At 37.2% G+C, this 24,442-nt stretch overlaps 2 protein-coding genes across 6 annotated transcripts in view; one reads left to right on the forward strand and one right to left on the reverse strand.

The window, feature by feature from the left end:
- Window positions 1–24,442, forward strand: part of adam22 (ADAM metallopeptidase domain 22) — a 69,639-nt gene that overhangs the window by 26,792 nt on the left and 18,405 nt on the right. For all 5 annotated transcript variants that reach the window (XM_023331480.1, XM_023331481.1, XM_014472548.2 and 2 more), the window contains exons 5-12: window positions 5,310–5,392; window positions 9,511–9,574; window positions 19,356–19,422; window positions 19,892–19,968; window positions 20,407–20,481; window positions 20,890–20,961; window positions 23,993–24,159; window positions 24,234–24,318. In XM_023331480.1, the coding sequence (XP_023187248.1) occupies window positions 5,310–5,392; window positions 9,511–9,574; window positions 19,356–19,422; window positions 19,892–19,968; window positions 20,407–20,481; window positions 20,890–20,961; window positions 23,993–24,159; window positions 24,234–24,318 (690 nt within the window). The remainder of the gene's footprint in view (window positions 1–5,309; window positions 5,393–9,510; window positions 9,575–19,355; window positions 19,423–19,891; window positions 19,969–20,406; window positions 20,482–20,889; window positions 20,962–23,992; window positions 24,160–24,233; window positions 24,319–24,442) is intronic.
- On the reverse strand, window positions 12,753–19,163 carry cldn12 (claudin 12). Its single transcript, XM_005809135.2, has 3 exons — window positions 19,017–19,163; window positions 16,638–16,875; window positions 12,753–14,548 (listed from the first exon to the last, which is right to left on the reverse strand). Exons 2-3 carry the CDS (start codon window positions 16,854–16,856, stop codon window positions 13,700–13,702), a joined length of 1,068 nt encoding a protein of 355 aa, XP_005809192.1. The 5' UTR covers window positions 16,857–16,875; window positions 19,017–19,163; the 3' UTR covers window positions 12,753–13,699.

A 24,442-nucleotide genomic window follows, 5' to 3' on the forward strand; every position in this document is an offset into this window, starting at 1 on the left:
CAGGAATTTGGTGCTGCTACAAGTAATTGTAGACCTTCAGAGATGCATTTGAACCCTTGATAACACACCAAACAATTACAATGAGACTTAAAATGAAGATGTTGGATACATATCATTGGATATCAAATATTTACATACACCTCCCCACTCATATTTTCAGGAAAGTGCAGAAACAACAGCTGCTTTTTGTTGCCGTCAACAAGGACTTCGCATTACTGTGACTGGACAGTTGGCCACAAAAAATAGGAATAACCAGCTCTCCTACATGCTTAAAGTTTCATATGGGGAGGTCGGCTAGGGGCTTTTAAATAAACAGGTTATTAAACTACCTAAAAACATTTCAGAAGCTTGTAGTTTGCTAATGGGATGGCTGAAGAAAGTATGAAGTTTTCCTCCAGCTTGCTAGAAGATATTTGTCCAAGTAATTAGTTAGTTGAAAATGTCTGCATAATACTGACCCTGTTGAATCAGAGAAAATCCAAATGAAATGGAAACTTAAAGTCAAACTTGTGCACCAAACATCTGGCAAGTGATCCATGGAGAGTATTTGCATATTGCACTTTCAAAAGCTTCTCATGTTACTTATTTGTCTTTCAGTATTACAAGAACATTTCAGCCAGTCTGATCAATAAATCCAGTAACTCTCTATGTATTGAAGCAAATAAACGAGCAGAACCCCTTCAGAAAAACCCGGAAACATCTGTTGTGTCAGAGAAAACACTTCGTCAAGCTAAACTAGAACATGTCACACAAAGTCTGAGTCTGAGTCTGAGAGTGTCTTTACAGTGTCATGGATGAACTGTGAATTTCTAGAGATCCTCGGCTGTGGCTTAAATCTCCAGCTACTCTGAAACCAGATTAAGATTGCTGCGATAATCCTGTGAAATCTACACCGCTCAGTTACAGGACGCCCACTCAGACGTTATGTGACACCGCGCTGTAAGTGGGTGAGGATTCATAATGCTCAGGATTTCCTCGGCTAAGCAGCAGATTAGTGGTAATATCAGATGTTTTAGAGAGAATGATCCAAATGAACTCAACAGATCTTGTAAAATATGGTCACCGGTAATTATAACAGTCGATATAAAGCAGTGAATTAATTCACATTGTTGATGAATGTCCAGAGGAGACAGAGTTTCTTTCTGGTTGAACAAAAAGCAGCACCTATTTCTGTTTTAAATGTCTGGTTTCAAGGAGGTTAATTTGAGACAAGCCCGTGTTTGTGTGCGGCGGTAAAGGTCAAAGTGTCCAGCAGCTGCTGCTTTGATAGATCTGGACCAGGATCTGTTCTGCTCCTGCATGGCATCCGATAATAGACGGGGTGCCATCCTGTTAAAGGTGTTATCAGGAGTCCACAGGTTGAACTTAATGCAGTTAGTTCAGGGCGGATCATGCTGTTCATCACGGCACAAAATGTTTCTCATAAACTTTTAGTCTCATTAAGAAGCATTTTTAATCTGTTTTGCTACAGGAAGGATGGAAATGGCAAAAACTTTCCTTTCCTGGTTACAGTTTTCTTTCTTTTATATTATATTATATTATATTATATTATATTATATTATATTATATTATATTATATTATATTATATTATATTATATTATATTATATTATATTATATTATATTATGTTATATTATATTATATTATATTATATTATATTATATTATATTATATTATATTATATTATATTATATTATATTATATTATATTATATTATATAGAATGGTTGTTCAAGATGCATTTACTTTGCGTGAACAAAACAGGTTTTATTACAAATTATTAATCATTTCAGAAAATTAATGGATGTACAAATTACTGGAAACATGATTTCACAATGATAAACTAATTATTAATTACTCTTGTCATTATAATTAAAGTATATTTATTGTAAAATAAGCCTAATCACATGTTGAAATGACTTGTTGCAGTTTTTAAATCTACATGATGCTTAATGTAAGTGAAGTTTGTATGGAAAGCATTTGAAAGTGACGGATCCGTTCAGGAACAGCTGCTAGAGGTGATCTTGTTTTATTATGTGTTGTGTTTTATTACCCACATCCAGTGTCCAGCCTTAAATATTTAGTTGTGCATTTTATTTGATTACTTATTTGTGGTGGAATAAGGAGATCCCAGGTCTGAGCAGCTCAGCGACAGACACATGGAAAAATGTGCACATGGTGAATGTTCTCTATTTGGTTTCTCCTCTTCTGATGAGAAGTGGAGCAGAAGGTTCAGTACGACAAGAAGAGGAGAGACTCTGGGATAGTGGAGCACAGCATCACTTATAAATAGCCTGTTCTGCTTTTATGATTTTGCGCACATTTTCTGTGCCTTCAACAACCTCCTTCCTCTTCATCTGCAGTTTTAGGCTCATCTTAATGACTTTCAGATCCCCTTTTATGTTATATAATGACTTAAAATGTTAAAATTCTCTTACATAGATTAAAACATTGTGCCTGAGAGGCCCGGTATTTGAATGGTTTAAATCTTATTTAGAAAACAGAACTTTCTCAGTTCATCTTGACCAATGTTGTTCCGGGGCCAAACCTTTAAAGTACGGCGTCCCACAAGGCTCAATTTTAGGTCCCATTTTTTTTATTTTGTATTTATTGCCTCTATTTTCCATAAATTTAACGTTTCTTTTCATTGCTTTGCAGATGACGTCCAGATTTATATGCCCCTTAAACTACAAATTATTAGTAATTTAGTAATCTTAATTTAGTAAAATCTTAGTAATGTTGATCTGGTAATTGCGTTTAGTGTTTTTGTAATATATTGTGTGAACTGTAGTGTATGTTGTGTGTAATGTCTTAAGCTGCTGGGACTTTGAATTTCCCTTTGGGGATTAATAAAGTATTCATCTTCATCAAATGGTAAAAATGAATCTCTTCAGCTATTGATAGATTGTTTAGCTGAAGTCAAATCTTGGATGGAACTAAACGTTCTTCACCTCAAACAAAGTAAAACTCAAGTTATATTATTTGGTCAGAGTCTTCACACTACAAATCCAGGTCTGATTCTTGGTTCTTTAGCTGGGTTTTGTCAGACCTCTGCTAGGAATCTTGGTTTTACTTTTGATAGTTGTTGTCAGTTTTTATCACCTTTGGATTTTAGCAAAAGTTAAATCTTATTTTTGTTTTAAGGACTTTGAAGGACTTATCCATGCCTTCATTACATCTCGTTTGGATTATTGTAATTCATTATATAGATGCCTGGATAAATCACAGATTCAGCGACTTCAAATGATCCAGAACGCAGCAGCACAGCGTTTTACAGGAACCAGGAAGCGTGACCATATAAGGCCCATACTGGCCTCTTTACACTGACTGCCTGTCTTTTATCAAATAGATTTTAAGATTCTTTTATTAACTTATAAAGTTTTAAATGGATTAGCTCCTCCTTATCTTCGGGACCTTTTAAAATTTCAGTCCGTGTCCAGAACCCTACGATCAAATAATCAGCTTTTACTGACAGTTCCTCGGACCCGACTTAAGAGGAAAGGAGATCGGGCTTTTTCTGCTGTTGCTCCTATTCTATGGAACAATCTACCTTTCCAAATTAGATCTGCCCACAGCCTGGATCATTTTAAATCGCTTCTCAAAACTCGTTTTTATTCTTTGGCATTTATTTGAAGTAATGTTTTGATACTCTGTTTTTTTTATCAATTTGTGTTATTGTCGTACCTGTACAGCACTTTGGTGCAGTTTTACACCTGTTTTTAAAGCGCTATATAAATAAATTTGACGTTGACAAAAACATTGAGTTTAAGTGACTGCTGCCTTAGCCTTACTTGATTATATAGTATGTAATTGATACAATGAGTAATAAAAAGTCATAATGTATGATTTAACATCATACATTAGTGTGAATATCAAAAACATTCCTTACAAACATTTCTACAATGGCGCCAAAATCTATAATTTTCATGGCAACAGAAACACTAAAACAATCACAAAATCCTGGATATTTATATTTATTGATATTTTAACAGCTTTATTGGTTTTCTCAGTATATTCCGGTACAACCGGCCCTTTAAGAACATTCAGATTTTTGATATGGCCCTAAATGAAAATGGGTTTGACAACCCTGATGAATAAACACAGCATTTTATTTATAGGGAATAAATGAAGGTGGAAACTGTTGACTAACTCTACAGCCTCTATGGATAGAAACATAGAGGATGAAAAGACTGCAGGCTTTTTTTACTCTTCTATTTTTACCGTTTCTTATACTTTACATGCTGATTCAGGAGTGTTTGTTCCACTGACCATTGCAGATTGTAGATTAGTATGAAAAGCAACTTTTATAAATATAAGTTTTAATTCTCAGGCTTTTTATTTCCATCTTTGTATTTATATTTGTGCACTTTGTCACAATAGTTTTGAAGATTATTACACGTTAGACATGGACATTCAGAATATTACAGTTATTACTGAGTAGACCAATATTTAGAAGATGACCATTTGTGAAACATTTACTATTTTGACACTGTTTATCTCCGCAATGCTTTTTTAAAATGGTTTTTCTGTATTGTAAAAAGAGTGTTTGCATGTTTGTCACTTTTCAGTATGACAAACATGTTATGTTTCGAATAGTAATTTAAAAATTATTCACAAACAACACAAGTAAACTCAGCAGTCTGCCTGCACAGAGTTCTGATCTGCAAAGTGCTGATGAACTTGTAGCGTGATAATAAATCCAAGTCTTCACTCGCACTTTTTGTTTTGCATACAAATGCTTACATGCATATTTCTCTCACAAAGCCGTACGAGACACAATTGAGGGACAGTAAGACGTCTGGATAATCAAGAACGTCTGCTGGTGTCCACAGGGTTAGACTTTAGAGCAGTAATTGATCCTCTGATAAAAGCTTCCTGTCTAATGGCTGGTAGGCACCAAGAAATGGAGCAGAAGAAGTCAGAAGAGCACTTAGACGTCATACTCATCTGCAGACAATAAGTGTATGTTTATGCTCAACAACACACACACACTCACACACAGAAGGATAGAGAAATTGCTGGTGGAGATAGAAAACACATTACAGAGGACCTGGCATGAAGGTTCATAGTTTGGAGAAGCTGGAGCAGAGAGTGTGTTATTCCACGGATGGGATCATGTGAAAGTGTTGATGCTGAACTACAGCAAAGGCACAAATCAACACAGCGTCATGTTTACACTTACGTGTTTTTAAAATCTGCGTGATTGATCACTCTGGACTCACCTCTTGATGGAAGGCGGTAACAAGATGTGTGAAAGGTTTTAATCGGAGCCATGCCTTCGAACGTAACCTGACTGTGTTTTGCACACAGGGAGGAGAGCACTGCTACTACCAGGGGAGGGTCAGAGACGCGCCTCGCTCCTTCGCGGCGCTCTCCACCTGCCACGGACTGCAGTGAGTATAAACACTGTGGATGTAGCTTTTTCCTGCTAATGTTGCTCCCTCTGTGTGTTCAGGTTCAGGTCTTCCTGCCTCATCAGGTCAATGTAATTAGTTTTCTCCAGCCGTTCCTGCCTGTCTTCATTTTGTGTTACAAGGGTTATCATTCACAGAGACAACTACTTCTTCCTCTCCTCTTTTCCCTCTACTGCTCTTCCTTTGCTCTTTCTTCTTCCTAATGTTGGTATTTTTAGCATTCCTGCTTGAAAGTGGTGCTCTGTTCAAGAGAAGAGTGAAAATCGAGGCCTTTTGGGAGGAGTACATGTTGAACTCTAAGTCAGAGTCTGCGTCATTCTGCTTGCACATGTGTGGTGCACACACAGTTTCTTTGTAAAAGTATGGGCACCGTTTGAACCTTTCAACGATTTGTCCGGTTATAAACACAAACGTTCAAGTATCTTATTAGAATTTTGTGAGAATGACCAACGCAAAGTAGCATCAAATTGTGAAGTGGAAGGTTTTGTAAATTTTCTGAGAAATTAAAACCAAAAAAGCTTGACATGCAATTGTAGTGAGCCCCCTTTACTCTGACACCCCAAACTAAAATCTAATTCCATCACTGCCATTCAGAAGTAATTGTATTAATCAGTAGAGTGTGATTTAACCCTGAAATCTGGTCAGAATTGATGGAAAGATGGAGCTAAATACAGAGCAGTTTTATGTTCACCTTCCAGCAGGACAATCAGCCTAAACATATCAAATGTTTTACCTCACAGCATATTGATGTGCTAGAATGATCCAGCCTTAAACAGTTGCACAATACTTATTTGTGGTGTTCAAACTTTAATCCAATCAAAAATTGGTGGGATCACAGACAGACTCCATCCAATCAGACTGAGCTTGAGCTGTTTTCCAAAGAATTTGGGGCAAAAACTTCTGTGTCTAAATGTGCAAAGCAGGTGCAGACAAACCCCAAAGACTTGCAGCGGTAGTGGCAGTAAATGTTTTCTGCAGAACTTCTGATTTTTATGTGTAAATAAAAATGCTTTCTTTGCTTTTCTTCCAGTTATAAATCATATGCCTCTTTGTGTTGCTCCATCAGAAAATATCCCAATAAAATTTACTGAAATTTGTGGTTGACAAAATGTTTGTTCACATTAAATGTGAACAAATGTTTTTTGCAAGGCATGTAGTGTTATTCTGAATAACAGTGATTAGTTCTTTGTGAATCTTGCTTTAGTTCCAAATGAAAGGTTTGAGAAGAAGAAAATAACATTTTAATGAATTCTTTGATAGCACAACAGTGAGTATTTAACACACTCGTTTTCACATTGTTGAGAGTTCACACTAATTATCGCCTCCAGTCGTCTCCTGAAACATTATGATTCCCACTCCAGATCTATCAAAGCTTGTTTCTACTCATCGCGTCCCTCTTCATCACAAAGTCAGACTAAATACACCAAAACATTCAGAGCAAACATGTCATTTCAGCTAATTATTGTGAATGTCTGAGGTATTTTTCCTACCTGCTGATTAGGGTGAGCACAGCTCAGGCCTGGAGTCACGTTTGCATATTTCATGGGACTGTGGCACAGCAAATTATGTAATGGTGCATGCACTATAATGAAAACACAGACTATGAATTAATCAAATCTAAAAGCATTCGGCAAACTGAGCATATTTAGGACATGTGAGGCTGTAGCATGACAGAAACGTTTTTTCTGCTTTTATAAAAGTGAAAACAAATATATAAGTGTAAGCCAGGCGTGCCCAGCGCTGTCAGAGGTTTAGACATTAGAGGGAGTGTTTCCTCCACGCTGAGTCAGTTCTCTATCATTATATACATCCTGTTCTCTCCTTCAAATGTCTTCTCTTCTTTCTCTACCTCTTCATCGCTCTCTCTTTCGCTCACACACAAGAAAAACCCTTTATCTTGGGTTTCAATAGGCTTCAGCCTACATGAAGACAATATTAGTCCATTATTTGTTCCTGATGAAGAATATCTTGACTAAAAGGATGTCTAAAACAATCGGCGTTAATATCATCTCAGATATATTTATTTTTAATTCACAACAGCTGTTTTCATTTTAATGCAACATGCACATATTTTACACTATAATCCCGTCTTCATTTTGGACCTCAGTGTTCATTGACTTCATTTTGGATAGTTTTTCTGCTTGCTATGTTGCAACTTTTTATTTAACCAAGATAAAATATGTCCACCCAAAAACAAGTTTCCACATGTACTGACGTCAAGTCTGGCTCTAGTTCTATAAAGTAAAAAAAAAAAATTAACAGCATTAATTTGGGTTATTTAGCCTAAAAAAAAAAGAGTGATTCATTGTTCAGCCAAATATTCACAATGCTATTCACTCATTTATAAATATTTAGTTTAAGTTTTACACTAAATATTTAATTGGCTTAATATTTATTTTACATTTGGTAGCATGAAGTTAGAGATTTAACCTCATGGTGCCACTAACTTTAACATACCATAAATCTGTGTGGTTTATGGTAAGTGCATTGTTGGCCCAGGACAGAGAGTGTTTGTGCTGAAGGTGAGCCGGAGGTCAGAGAGGATGAAACAGCCTGAGAGTAAGGAGACAGATTGTTTGTCCCCGCAGCGTTTTGACCCTCGTGACTTCACAGTTTGACCTGACCAATCTGCTAAAAGCACCAGATAAAGCTAATTAAAGGCTGCTGTCTGATGGTGAGCACATTTACTCATAAGGCCGCGACACGCACAGGTCCTTCACCCGTCAGCCCAAAGTCAAACTGATTAATCATTTTCTATATGGTTTTCAGTGTGTGATGATGATGATGCTCGTGTTTGTCTGTGTGTTGCTTCTTTGTTCGGTTTTCTACATTAAACACAGTTGACAGTTTCTACAGTTTCACTACCTCTGCTTTGTCTTGCTTAATGTGTAAAAGACACTTTGGTTTTATTGCATATTCTAAACAGCAACATCTTCTCATTTTTAGTAAATAGTGTTGTAGCGTTGGATTGAAGAATAATTTCAGCACTGCTTCAGTACTTATTTCACTCCTCTTTGCACAACTGACTTAACACCTTATCTATCACTTTTGATTAATAAGTCTGGTTTATGTCTGGACTTTAACTAGGCCACCACAGTTCTGATGGGTTGCCCAGGTCGTACATTAGCAAAGCAGCCCCACAGACTGTTTATGTTGAGTTCCTTTTATGTAACTGGGATGTTTTATGGGGAAAAACACAAGATTGACGTTTGTGTTTGCTTGTCTCAGCGCTTGTTTTCTTCTTAGAACTCCACCCTAAATGCTACAGTTGTCCGCTTTATTTCTTGTTGTTGGATCATGAACTCTGACCTTTGCTGATGAACGTGACGCCTCAGGTTTAGATGCTGTTCTGGGTTCCGTTTTGATGAGTATTTAATCTGCTCTTAGAGTAATTTCTCCATTTTTGGATAATGGCTCTCACTGGTTTTGCAACACTTTCCACACAAATACATAAATTACTTTGTCTGCTCTTGAATTTCTTTCCTTTCTGTCATTGCTTTTAAATATCTTCTCGTCTTCCTTATGTTTTCAAACAGGTTCTGATTTTTCTTTTCTAAAGTTTTGGCAATATTCAGCCAACTCGTGTAGCTGGTGAAATTGATTCTACTTTCTAAACATTGTGGTTAATAATCACAGTTAATTTATGATTTAACAAAGAGTGGAGTTATATTTTCAAGTAGAAGCAAGTTTATTTTGATAGCCTTTTTCTTTTAAAAACATCTGACCATTTAAAAATTGCATTTTGTGTTTACTCATGTTATCTTTGTCTCACGGTAAAGTGAGTTTGATTATCTTAAATATTTGAGTGTGAGAAAAAAACAGAATAAATCTGTAACATAGCATTTACTTTTTCTCGCCACCTGGTTTACAAACAAACCAATATCTGAAGAAAAGACAGCATTTGTTTGCTGTAGAGTGTTTTAAAATGTCCTTATGAGAGAAATCTCACCAGCTTAATTCTTCAAAGTGACCCGGCAGCACATTAAACCTCTTGAGCAAGCACTGAAATGACTAATCCATCACACCGGCATTAATAATGACAACCCAGAAACTTGGTATTACTGCCCTCTCCTCACCCACCTCCTTCTCTTTTTCAGAGGGATGTTTTTCGATGGCAATCACACCTACACGATTGAACCTGGAGGACAAGCCAACAACAGCGTAAGTTCTCTTTAAACCCACATATGTACTGCGATGGAAACGGCTCGGTTCACTCAAGACTGTTCATTTGTTTTCCTCACATCTCTTCAAGTCTGGCTGGGACATAACTGTGGTACATAAACAGGTTTGGAGTAGATTTGCAGGAACTCTTATGAATCCACACACAACAATCCCAGGTTTTTATAATATAAATTAATTGGACCATAATGATCATCTCAAAATGTTTTAAGCATGTAATTGGACTGTATCTTGTAAAATTCAACAGAAAAACAAATGTGTTAGAGAAAATCTCAATAACTTTTTTCAAACTAATAATTAGTTGAATCATCTTTTGATTCAGTTTCGGCTTTCAGTTTTCCGTAGTTGGAAGAGGTCAAGATGTTCCTTGGATTTAGGTGCATGGAAATACAAGCTTTTGTAAGCTTTTAGAGCTTTCCTCACTTTTTAAAGCACATTGATGTTAAGTACCCATTCAGTCTGATCTGGTTGCACAGTTGTGCTAGTTTGACATTAAACAAAATGCCTTGTTATCAGTTAGTAACAGCAGTAAATGCAAACCCTGTTGGCTCTGGGATGTACCATTAACTGCGTCTGTTCCAGAAATAGAAAAACAGCCAGCACATTTAAACAAAACCTCAGTGGGACTGAAACACAGAGTCAGCATGAGTCCAGCTGACCATATGGTAAATCCTTCTGGCCTACCACCACCAAGGCAGAAAAAGATACACAAAACGTCATTAAAAAAGGTCTCTGAAAAGCCCCTCAGCTCAATTTTCTGCCTGCAAACACATTACCAGTCCCGTCACTCGGTCACTTCCGTAGGACACCAAGTGACCGGTGGGTAAATAAAAATCACAAAGTATTACTTGGGGTGTCCAAGTGGCTAGCAGCACATTATAATATTTAATAATATGCAAACTTATATCCAGCAGCTGAGAACATGATGCTCTTATGCTGGAACAACGTAGAAAATATATTTTAATATTGGTCTGCAGGAAGTACCGCATGTTCTGATCTTTAGCTATTTAATTATTCATCTATATTTGTCCCCCCGCCAGTGTTTACATCACTGGTGAAATCTTAAAAGTGCCTCCTTTAAGAATTTAATGAGAAATAAGATGCAAATATGGTGTTTATTTTAATGTATGTATAACAATTTTCAAAAGAGGCATGAGGATGAACAGTGCTTAGTTGTTGTTTGTCTTCACGGTTTTTGGGTTTACATGAAATATTTCTGAGATTTTAAACATTAATTAAATGCATTTGTTTAAGATGAGAATTTTATTGACATAAATGCGACATGACTTTAATTAATATAACATCAGTTTTAGAATAATTGTGATTTGATTTGTTTTCATTTGAAATTATCGAAATCTCTTTTGAAAAAAAAAACTTTTCATAGCAAACATCAACTTAATTTCATGCCCACTAAAACACACTGGAAAGCACATTTTGAGTTTATTTGTCTTTTAGTATATTTAACATTTCAGTTTTTGAACCTGGTATGTAATTCTCTTCACTGAACATGGAAAAGGGTTCACTAAAATATATCTTAAGGTTTTGAAATTATGTCGTGTGAGTCTCTTATTGTTCTTTGTAAGATTCAAGCTAAAACACTCATCTTTGATCCGTAGATGTTTTGTTTTACATATTTATATCAGTTCACTGATGTATCTCTGTGACAAAATAAGAAAAAAAACATATTATTACTTATTTTGCCTGCATTATTTTTTCCTTTATTATTCTGTTTATCTTGTATGTTGATCTGAGGAAGAAATGGAAGCAGAAAGCAAGCACTGAAGATGAGAGGGTGATGATTGGAAAGGAGTGTGCCGATGGGGGGCTGGTGGCGTTTTTTGGGTTGGGGGGGTTGCATTAGATGCCAAATGATATACAGTTTATCTGAGCACACACTGGGAATAATAGTGATGCTGACAGGATGAAAAACAAAAATGGAGATAAGGGCTTCCCTGTGACCTGGGGCCAAGTTCATGCACCTCAACCAGCTCCCGTTCATTCACACGTTCACAAGCGGTGTGAATGAAAAGCATGTTACATCTCACTGCTTTTGTATTCATGAGCCGCCAGACTGTGTTTGAGGTGCTGTCTCCCATGGCAACCGAGAACCCACCCCCGCGTCTCCTTACGCCAGCATATGAAAGCCATCTGTGCCGACCCCTAATCTCCACCGTTTACACCCTCCCTGCTGAGGCTGTGCGCTGCGTTTATCTTTTTGAACTGGGATTATTGGCTCTGACTGACGATCTGAGGAACAAAGAATAAGACACAGTAAACTATAGTATTATATTCAGATGTTCCTGCTCTGATAAAGATGTTCAGGGCGGTTTATATGCTACAAAAAAACCAACATCAACACTTTATTTTTAATCAAAGGGAGTATAATGAACTTTGAACCCTAAAACAAAGTAGTAACAGAGAAGGAAGTATGAGTTTTGGCTTCTCAATGTTCATTTAGATTTTTAAAAGATGTAAAACTAGAGTCCTAGATGTTTTATGATTAAGTGTTTTTTCAGCAATACCTGAAAAATCTGTGGGAGACTGAATGGATGAGTGGGTGAATATGGAAGAAGGGGGGATGGGCTACATGTCAGGATGAATTCATGTATGCCAGGACAAAAGCTTTTTCAATTTTGCTGATTTTTTATGCTGTGCTTCACTTACTGTGACTTATGTTAAATATATAGATATAGCACTCAGTCAGTCAAGGCATCAGGGAGGAAATAGAAAACAATCTTTAAGGTTTCAAGGTTTCTAAATTTCAGCTCAATCACTAGAAGGTAACAAGAATAAAGTCTGATGAAAACAAAAGGTTTTACTTGGATGTGGAAAAATTAAGTGAACCCATTTTTTAAAATTGTTAACCAATTACAAATTTTACATTCAATTCCATTCAAATTATTTTTTTCTAGAAAGTGAGCGGCCATTAAATGCTAATAGTAGAAGCAAAGGAGACGATATGTAAGGGAGGGATGTCAATTTAGCATGTGGTTTTAAAATGACAACAAATCGATTGTTTTGCTGTGGCTTTGTTCTTCCTTCAGTGACAACTTCTTCACTGAATGAGGTCATCATTCTGACCTTTCACATGGTTATGTGGCTGAAGGAACAGTTTGTAATTTCTAACCCAAGATGGAGGATATTAAAACGCATCCACAAGTGTGATTTGTAATTTATTTAAAACAAAACTTTGAGAGTGTAGAAAAACATGACAACAGCATTATATGGATCTGAATGTTACAGAATATAATTAAAACAATTAAAACTGTTGCTCAGCACTTACTTATGTGAAGCATCCAAAAGGCAACAAGGTTAAATTTGGTTTCTGCATTTGCTTCATTCATTACAGACTTTTATATTTGTTTATGACACAAATGTTTAGATCCACAGTTATATAATTTCTGCATTTGCAAAGGCAGATTTGGCACAGATTAATAATCACTTTGAGCCACAATTTCAACACAAAAGGCAGCACATTACAAAAGCATAACGCTAAGCTAAGACCAGTAAACAAAAGTACAGTGACACAGTATTCATAATATTAGTGCATTAAAAACAGCTGTTTCTCTGTGACACAGTGGCATTAATCTTAATTAATTAATTAGTCACGTTACAGAAAACAATGTAAAGTTGATGCAAGTCAGTGTTAATGTTCAGTAGTGATCACAGAGACCTCCACAGCAGAGACCTAATATTAAAGGGAATGTAACAAGTGAGAAAATATATAACACAAAAACTCAGTGAAGGGGAACTAGTCAACTTGAGCTACTGGTTCCCATTCAGTTAGTGGTCCAACCCAGCTGGAAAACCAGAGGAACCATAGGCTTTTCTTTCTCATGGGAAAAAATTATATTTTTTTCCTTTTTGTAAGCTGAATGCAGTGTTTTAGGAATGTTCACTTTAAAAAAAAACCCATAATCCTTCATGGAGTAGTGTTGTTTGGGTCGACTCATCTTCTACTATCAGGCCTGACCTACCTGGATAGAGTTTTTAAACTATCTAGAGGCTAAAAATAGCTCTCACATTATTCTATCAGGGTCTATTAGTTTTATCAGCACTCTACTTAATGGTGCCTGATGGGCAGAGGCCTTCAGTGTGTTCTGCCTCTCACTCTGGCTGGGTCAGAACAGGAATGTCGATTTCTATGGCCGACATACGTGAGCGGGTGGAATAACGGTGGCCGGCATAGCTGGAGGCGTAACTCTGGGACGGGGCATAACTCTGTGATGGGGCATAACTCTGGGATGGGGCATAGCTCTGTGACGGTGCATAGCTCTGTGACGGGACGTAGCTATAGGCCTGGGAGCCTCCCACCTCTGATCCGTACCCATCTGCAGGAGAAACCTGGGACATGTACACCTGAGCAGGAGCGGGCGCCATCACATTTTGTATGTAGCCATGCGGAGGCACAAACGGCTGCGTGTCGATGACTGTGGGGGGAAGCGCCTGCGGTGGGAATGGCTGCGGCCCATAAACCGGAGAAGGAGGGAATCCGTTGGCAGTGAGAGGCTGGGTGGACGGAGAGGAAGTCACAGGGTTCAGGGGCAGCCAGAAGGGCGAAGGCAGCTTCTTACACATGCAATACCACATAAATGTAAGTAGCGCAGCTAGCATCAATCCTCCAGAGCAGCCTATGGATATATAGACAGCGAACCCGTCGGAGAAGATGTTGGCATATTTAGTGTTCATCTGTTTAGTGCGGAACAGGAACCAAACTGACGGCGCGATGGCGATCGCTCCCCCGAGGAACAGGAAGGTCCCAGCCACCAGATGGCAGCCGGCACTGTTGACGAGGAATCTGGTGGTCTTAATGTCCGGCTCAGGCTTGTCTGAGCAGCAGCAGGTTTTACACATCCCAGACATGGACAGAAGCAAGGCTAGAGAGGCCAGCGCCAGGCCTGTAGGAAGGCAGAACTGCAGGAGCCGCAGATCCAGCTGGTCAACTTTGGAGTACCACTACAAGAAAAGGACGACACAATGTTTTCTTCTTTCAGGATTACAAAACGAGACATGTTTTTAATGTACAAAAGCATATTTTTAATGTAGGTCATATACTGTAAGGCCTAGTCCATATGTAGCCGGATAGCTAGGACACCAAATAGATTTTTATGAGATTTGGTCTTTCAACCTTGTCAACTCCGTTTAGTATCACTAAGAATTATTATTAACAAAAACTCAAACCAAAGTGGAGATTTAAGAACTCTTCTTGTTTGTGTTTGTACATTGGAAACTAGAGATTAAGAAGTCCACATATACCGTCTGCGCCAAATAATGCATCAATATCAGTGTTGTATAGTAACGAAGTAAAAATACTTCACTACTTTACTTAAGTATATTTTGGAGTACTTCATACTTTCCTGGAGTATGAAAATTTTTGATGACTTTCACTTTTACTTCACTATATTTCCGAACTTAATTGCGTACTTTTACTCCGATACATTTTCAATGTGTGGTTTAGTTACTCGTTACAAAAAAGCGAGAGAGAGAAACGAAGTGTTTTGATCCCACCTACTGATTAGCAAGTAGCAAGCAGGCTACCGAACAAAGTCCGTAGCCTGCTTGCCTGGGCTTGTTCATCACCACCAATAGGATACACCTGTTTCGCTTCTCCCATTAAACACAAAGCAAGTCTCGCAATCAGGAACAGCCACATGGAGGAGGAGACGGAGACCACAACGACTGCAACTACGTCGGACACGGCTCCAGGGGAACCACCAGCTGGTGATAGGGTGACCAGACGTCCTCTTTTTCCCGGACATGTCCTACTTTTCAGACCTAAAAAGATGTCCGGGGGGAATTTAAAAATTGTCCGGGATTTTGGTCAGTTGCCTCAAAACACATTACATAGCTTACAGTGCATTGTAGGGCACTGCGCACGGCGCTGCGTCTCACGTAATCCCTGAGCCACGTCAGTGGGCAGCACCCCCGCCCCGCTCCAAAGTTTTCTGGTTTTTTTTTTTTTTTTTGCATAATGACCAGTTGTGTGCACCACCTATTGACTGATTCACTGATTTGTGAAGTAAAGTAATCGTAACAGCTCTTTTTCTTCATGTGGGCCGCATTTTCTGTACTATTTATTTTTCTCATTTTCAGCACTGACCTTACTTGAAGGGGAAACTTAAGGCTTACAAAAACTTTGTATTTTCTGTCCTGGAGGGTTTACTAAGAAGCTGGTTCAGTTGTAAAGCAGGTTAAGTTAACCTTGTGCTATAGGTAAAGCACCTAATTTTCTTAACTAAATGATGCCTGCAGGTATATCTATTAGCAGGTTTAATTTTGCCTGCACTTGGTTGGGTACATTATTTTAAGTGTATTTGACAAGTTTACCAAAATATAAAAAATGTCATTCAACCTGCATTTGCTTTGTTTTACTTTTTACTTGTACTTTTCATTACATTACTTGAGTACATCCATTTTTACAGTACTTTCCATACTTAAGTACAAGAAGTTTCAGATACTTTAAGACTTTAACTCAAGTAACATTTCAGTCAGTGACTTCGACTTTTACCAAAGTCATATTTTGGAGAGGTACTTATACTTTTACTTGACTCTGAGATTTCAGTACTTTATACAACACTGATCAATATATCCACTTATGTGATTTGACACATTTCCCAGTCAACGTTGTCTTGTGTTTATTAACTTTATTTTCTGTATTTAAAAGTAGTCAATCCTATATATCTCTTGACACAAATGACCTGTAGGTGCCAGATTTCATTCTTAACTGGTTTGAAGGATTGTGATTGGCTGACAGGTTTTAGATTTTCCCTATGCTGCCCCCTATGGGTTTGGCAGTGTAGGGAAAACACTCACTAGTGTAATTCAGCAGGTTCGTGTGGAAGAACAGTTTTCTTAAAACCCGTGTGAACAATAGTATTTTTTTAAGTGATGTGACGAAAGTATTCATTTTATAAAGACACGGTTACGTATGTACAAGGCGGCATAGTTACGACATTGTTTTTTATTGACATTGTTTAGTTGTCCGACATTTTAGGAGTTAATATCACAGAAATCAGAAAAGAATCTAAAATGTATAGAGTAATACCTCTGAGTCATAGTAGTAACATCCAGAATATCCATCCTGTCTCACACATTTAGCCCACAGCCCGTCATACACCGTCACATTCTTGGCGTTGCGATTAAAGGTGACGAGTCTGGTGATGCGCCACTGTGGGATCAACGCTGCCACGGCAATCCCACCCACAGACACAAAGGCGATGAAGAAGGCGAAGGCATTGGTAGCATGGATGTCCCGGCACGACATGGCTGGTTTTTAGAGGCCTCTGGTATCAGAAAAGCAAAAGAAGTCAGGGATAGGACAAGTTACTCCAATGTGAAGCAGAACAACTCCAACAATCGCTTTAAAAAATCCTGAAAAACAACAACGATGTAAACGTTCATCTGATTGACCCGTTTACTGCTGAAGTAACTGTGCCACTAGCTGACCTAGCTGTGGGCCAGCCCCTATAACACATCTATTCACCAGCATGTAGTTGACCCAATATCTACTCTCCCTGAGTGACAATGCTCTCATTTCATTAGCCAACAAAGTGGGAATAACTGAGTCTGAGGCAGCAGGAGCAATACACAGCAGAGAATCACATAGATGCCACAGTTACACAGAAACATGAATTTTATGTGCTGCTACGTGACAGCGACAGAACCCAGCTTTTATATTCAAGATAGATTATGAAAGTTAAGCAAATGTAAACCAAAATATTATTCTGGGTTAGGGTGGTGGTGATTATTACAGTACAGTTGTCATTCAGTTGAAACAGTTTTACTTATTAAATCCTAGTAATTATATTTACAGCATGTAATGAGCTAGTTTCTTGTCACTGAAGAAAAAAAAGTGCAGCATCAGCCTCGTTTCTAGCTTTTAATAATACATTCAGATTCCAAACTAAAGTGGAGAGAGATTTGACAGACTCTCTAAGCTCTGGAGACCTTTCATTATGTGAAATTATCTGTCTCCTAATATGTCTGTCTGGATTTATACTTATATATAAATAAGTATAAATCCCTATATATATACAGTATATATATATATATATATATATATATATATATATATATATATATATATATATATATATATATATATATATTGTGCTTAACTCAGTATTATTAAAGGGAATCATATTTTAACCTCAAGCACTTAAGAGTAAATGTGTTTACTGTTAGAATCCACTGATTAAAAAAGATTGAATGAATTGCATAAGTGCTAAAACATCCTATTAGATAATATTTAACTCGCTTTGGTGTGACAATTTTCATTGCTAATTTACAGAAAATAAACAGTATAAATAATCTCATTTTACCACACCTTATAAAGTAGTGAGTTACAACTACTTTATAAATATGTTTATTTTCATTATTTCACGTTAGTTTGTTTATTATTTGTGTTTTTTAGCTATGGCTGTCTTATCTTCTCAAATATTTCTTTGCTTTTCAATCACATCTTGTGAAGCACTTTGTATTTTTTAAATAAAGTATTATATAATGTTTACTTCATGTTATTATGACCTTTCTATGTTTATTGTAAATATTATAGCTCCTGCTTTCATGTATAAAAAATTAATGTCAGCTGTATCATTTTACCCAATAAGTAGTTTAACTTAGCTAAACTCCTCAAGTACTCTGCAGATATTTTGAAGCAAACCTGAATCTCTTGGTTAAGAGTCATGTTTTTTATTTTTTACGTTCCTATCTATTGGCCTGTCACTTTGCTGCTTATAGTTTGTAAATTTCCCCTCTGAAGGACAAATGAGAGATCATAATTTTTTTGTTGATTTTGGTGCTCACTGTGGGAATATCCTTTCTGAAGACACTGTTGATTTTTTTTTTTACTATGGTTTTCCAATAATTTTCATTTTACCTACTAAGTTATACATTTATGGGTATAATTGTTTATTGTATGCTTGTTTAGATAACTTCTGTGAAGCCTTTTGTATTACATGTGATTTGTATAAAAAGTATGTCTGACTGACGGTGCATGTTTTCTGACTAAATGTCATTATAATCAAGATTAGAGCAACCATTGTCCCCACTCATTACTGTTACCAGACAGGATGACAAAACAAAAACTTGAACAAATAGCAGTTTGCCAAAAAAAATAAAAAAGAAATCATAATTCTGTCACAATCACCACTAAGACAGCTGTAATTACGGGCGGGCCACCGAACCGACCAAGCTCGACCCATTATCTTGCCTTTACTTTCTATAACCTACTTTCACCAGCTTCAGAAATACACCCGGCTAACCAAACTGAGAGAATGAACTTACAATAACAATTATGTTTGATAAAAACACTGGACGCTGATTAGCCAGCGGCTAAAAAAGTTAGCATCACATTCGCTACCTGTTGCATCACCATTACTTAAAATGAAACGCAAACTTATTATTTCAATGTAAGTTTAAATACCTCGTGTTTCCCGAAATGTGTCGCGTTTTACCGTGAACGTGGAGACATTTCTGTTCAGTCTCGTCTTACATACTTGAACACAAACTAAACTAAAGCTGCTACAAACGGAGCGTAAACAGGATGTGACGTGTTAACGTCTTCCGGTGTTTCCGCCCTGCGCGCTGACTCACAGGAGCTTGCTTAACCCTTTCTTGGATGTCTTCTGTGCTCTGTCAAGTTTTTAATAAAATAAAATAAAATAGCAAATTAATGGTGAAGTTCATGTTTATTCTCCTTTTTTTTTAATTCAGTGGGTGTGATAATATATTTTTGGTGAATTTATTTTCTCTTGTTTTTCAGGGCAATCTTCATATTCACTTGATATACAAATCTGCTGGACAGGAGGAGTTGAGTGATCTCTTTGGTGGTAAGTGGGTGTCTGAATAGTTGGAGAGCTTATTGGGTAAATGTGCAAATTTCCAATAAGCTGATGTGCTGAATAATCCGATAATAATGAATGTACAGCCAGTCCAGCCAAACAAAAACACCAGGGTCCAATAATATGAACACTTTCAGCTCTGATTACATTGTTTATCTGTAGCTTTTTACGTTTACTCTCGTCAGATGTTTTGTTTAAAGTATCTGACAAGACATTTTTGTCATGAATTCCTTGTGAAAGTAATTTGTTTTACTTTCATAATTGTCTTTGTTTACTGGGCAATTTGCTGGTTGTGTGTTGGCATGAAGACTTTAAAACTGAAATCCGACTAAATAAATAAACAATAAACACTGCAACTTGTTAAATCATGCTTGCTTACATCCTAATAAAATGTAGACACTGAAGCTAAACTCAGCAAATACATAGGACTGTTTCTGATTAGTGTTTTTCTTTCCAGGGGATTTACCAGAGCCGCCTTTCCCCAGTCCGCCTTTCCCTGAGTCAAAAGTTGTGCACTGGAGAAAAAAGAGACAGGTTTGTTTTTGTTTTTGGTGTCTTTGCTGCTAAAAGTCAATGAATGTGTAGCCCTCTGCCCGCACATATCCCCCAAAACACTTCTTTCTGTACTATTTCTTCCCTTTGTCTCAGTTTCCTGGAATATTTATCTCATGAGTAGACTCCTTCCAGCCTTGTCTTTTGAACAAATATTCAGATGTCTGCAACTGTTCAGGCCTCTGCCCTTCTAGCCCCTCATGTTTTGTAAATCTGAAAACAGGCGGATCTTGTTTGACTTTTGAAAGTTCAACTTATCGATTTGTTGTTCCTTTTTTTGTGGGGCAGGAAACATGAGTGTATTACTGGGTTTATTGTACTATTCTTAGTTTCTCATTAAAATTCACTGGCTCAACGGAAGAGAACTGCTAAGCAAATGTCCGTCTGGTAGAAATGATAAATCTGTTCATGTCGTTCCAGGCTCCACGTTTGTCACGCAGTGTAGAAGATGAGACCAAATACATAGAGCTTATGGTGATCAATGATCATGTCATGGTAAGATGCATCTCCTTTATAGTTTATGCCAGATATGTGATCCATTTAACTATGGACGTTTAAATGATAAAAACCAGAGTTGTTTGTATAATTTACAATCAGTCTCGCTACATGTATATAATTTACAGATGTTTGACTTTTTACTGTATATTTTAGTCATCTGGACATATTGATTCAAGAGTTTGTAAGAGTTCACAAAGCTGTAACAACACACAAAGATGGCTTTACTTTTTAAATGCCTAATTTTATTGTGCATAATTATTCATTGTTTTCTGTGAAATAAAGAAAACGTTAAATGTTTTTGGATATGCAAACTCAAATTTTATGTTTAAGCCAGATTTTAGAACATTAATCCCTCTTTTATGCTTGTCCCCTCGCTCTTTTCCATTTCTCTTTCTTCTCCTTCAGTATAAGAGGCATCGTCTTTCCGTTGGGCACACGAACAATAACGCTAAGACAGTGGTCAATATAGCTGACATGGTAAGAACTGGATCGATCTTCTTCTTGGAAACCTCGCCACAATCACTTTCAGCAGAAGCCGAGCACACATTGCACTGATTTATCAATTAACCAACCATACTCTGGCCATTTATACCCTCTCCTTTTAAAAGGATTTAAGTAGTCATTAACCCGGGCAGCTAAGACTTGTCAGATTTCTGCCGCTGGAGAGAGCAGCAGCATTCAGACGGTCCTGATGCAGAAGCTTTTCTGCAGCCGCGATGCACGTGCTGCGTTACTGAAATCTGACCGGCTGCAGGGTTACAGCTGTAATCCGAGAGGCTGGTGAAGTCTGACAAAGGCCACACTTTTCATTGTGCCCTTGGAGACGATTGTTTGAACCTCTCTGGGGTCACAAAGGACTCATTGATTTCCACTCTGAATGTTACACAGTCCAGCCAGAGTCTGGATTTTATAGAATATACCATGCCGGCTACATTTATTAGCGAATGCACTAAAAATATGTGAAAAGTCTTAAAATCTTCTTCTCTTGCATCGGCATGATTTCACACTGAAAAAAGTCCAACTTTTAACTTGATGTTGAGTTGTAATTGTTTTTAGTGATGCTGCTGTTAATAATTTGTACAACCCCCACTGAGCATACAGCACTTAGTCTTCTATAACATTTCACAAGGCATTGATTTAATGCCTACTAAGGCTTTTCTGTGGTAATTTGATGAAGTGTACTGGATCATTATCTTACTAAAAGACCCAGTGATGTCACATGTTCATTCCTGTCAAAACTCCCCTGGTGTTTGAAAGGATTCATGGTGTCATGCACTTCAACCAGCTGTTGGTTCTGATCTAACATGTAGCAGAAGATGTGGCAATGCAAAGGATTAGTCAACATGACAGCATATTGGTTGAAGGATCTTATAATACTCAAGAGGTTACTCCCTCCCAATTGGATCCACATTTAGGAGTGTAGTATAGAAATTACTATCTGTACTACACTTATCTAACAGTGTAGTAGATAAGTGTTCTGTTGCTGTTAGATAAGATAAGATAAGATAAGATAAGATAAGATAAGATAAGATAAGATAAGATAAGATAAGATAAATCTTTATTGTCATTGTCACAAGGACAACAAAATTCAAAGGGTGCCATCAGTCGGTGCACATGCCCAAAAACAAAAAATAACTGTCTCACAATTCACACACAACGCAAGAATCAACAAACAACTGGCAAAAAAAGAAAAAAAAGAACAGCCACATTCTCACATACATCATTTATGATGATTAATGGTTGTTTTTGATTGCATTTAGTTTTGTTATTGCTATCGGGTAGAAACTGTCTCTGAGACGGTTGGTTCTTGTTCTGGTTGCTCTGTATCTTCTGCCTGAAGGCAGCAGTGTGAACAGAGACTGTCCGGGGTGAGAAGTGTCCTTTGTGATGTGTTGTGCTTTTCTTAGACAGCGGTCGCTGTGCAGGTCCTCCAGTGAGGGGAGAGGGCAGCCAATGATTTTTTGGGCTGTATTGGCTGCCCTCTCCTCTCACATGCTATAAAGACTCTATAGTCCAGTAGAAATGTTCTGCTCCCACAGAGCAGTAATCCATCCTCTTGCCACAGAGTTAATTCATTTCTGATGAAACAAGCAAAGCTGACTCTTACATTGGCTTACATTAGCGACCTACTTTCTATTGTAATCATGTCAACCACAACAATGGCTCTCAGGGCATTTAGAAGAAACGTCGACCCACATCATCACATATCCTCTACTGTACTTAATAAGGAGCTTGAGGTGCTTTCCAATATAATCGTCCTTTCCGTCATGTCAGATCCACCAGAGTTTGTTGCCTCCAGTAAAATTACCAGCAAGTTTTAGCAAAATACACACAGGGATGTTTACCATCCAGCTCCTGATCCGGCCTAATTGGACAGTGCCTAAAAGTAATTTGTGTTTTGTGTTACAGCATGTTTATACCCCAGTGAATCAGAAAGTCGTGGATTACCGACCAGTAAAAAAAACATATTTATATTTTACTGGTTAAAATATAAATAAGTTATATTTGTTTGTAAATGTTACTTACGAATTATAAATAAGTATAACTTATTTAAATTCTAAATAAGTTATATTGTTTAAAGTAATATAACTTATTATTTTAAATAATAAGTTATTATTTAGTAACTTATTAAATAACTTTATTATTTAAAGTTATTAAGTAACTTTAAACACTAACTTTATTTAATTTTAAATTAAAATGTAATTTAAATTAATTTTAATAAATTACTATTTTAATTTAAATTAATTCAATTTAAACTTTAATTTAATTTTAAAATAAATTAAAAAGTCTTAGTTTAATTTAAAGGAATTTTTGTGGTACCAGCAAATGTCCCTTTAATGATTTTATTTTTTCTAATTTATTTGCCATTATATATATAAAAAAGAAAGAATTAATTGTGTTTTTTTATTGTCATAAAACTGCAGATGTCCTTAGATAGTTTTCCTGTTTTTATATTATTGATTTACCCAATTTTCACATTGGGAGAGCAGCAGAGGCTGGGCGTGAATATTTCCCATGTTTGCATATTGTCTGCTTGATTTCTAATACTTTAAATTCTTAAATTAATGCATTGACAGAGCAGGTTGTGTGGAGAGAAAAAATAAATTGTATCACTTCTGCCAGTCTCCTTTCAATGTAAACTTTCTGATCTTCTCCAGTGTTTGCTTTAATAAAACAAGTATCTGTGGAGACATGAAAGGCACAAGCATTAATATTTGCCTTTGCCTGTTTTACCTTCGCTGACCGTCTTTGTTGACTGTCTTTCTCCTGTGATGTGCTGCTGTCTGGTGGCAGGATCACAGGGCGCTTTGACTTCTGTCTTAACGAGCAGCTGGAGGCCTTAATGAGTATAAACCAGGTCTGTCTGCTGTGATGCTGGTCTGGCTTCGTCATCCTCTGTTTCCCTCTGTTTTCTCCGCCACACAGCGACTCTACAGATCAAGCTTTGTGACTTTCAGATGTTAATCTTTGACCTCACATTTACCTCTTTCCCGCCTTCCTCCCTCAGATTTTCAGGGAGCAGCTCAACACCCAAATTGTGCTCGTCGCTATGGAAACCTGGTCAGTGGACAACAAGTTCAACATCGATGACGACCCCATGGTGACGCTGAAGGAGTTCATGAAGTACAGGAAGGACTTCATCAAGGAGAAATGTGACTCTGTTCACCTCTTTTCGTGAGTCTGCTGATTTGAAAGTGAACTTTAATGATTTTTTTGATTTGTTTTGTTAAACACATTTTTCCTTGCAGAGGGAACCAGTTTCATAGCAACCGGGGGGCGGTCTCCTATACGGGAGGAGTTTGTTCTCTCACCAAAGGAGGGGGAGTCAATGAGGTGAGGCTAATCGCGCAAGGAAAAGGACAATTTAGGAAGGAACAAACAATACATTTTCACATTTTGTCACATTATGACCGACAACCTCAGCAGATAAGAAATTCACAACTGCAGATCTCAAAAG

Source organism: Xiphophorus maculatus, chromosome 3 (assembly GCF_002775205.1).
Source record: "Xiphophorus maculatus strain JP 163 A chromosome 3, X_maculatus-5.0-male, whole genome shotgun sequence".
Taxonomy (NCBI): domain Eukaryota; kingdom Metazoa; phylum Chordata; class Actinopteri; order Cyprinodontiformes; family Poeciliidae; genus Xiphophorus; species Xiphophorus maculatus.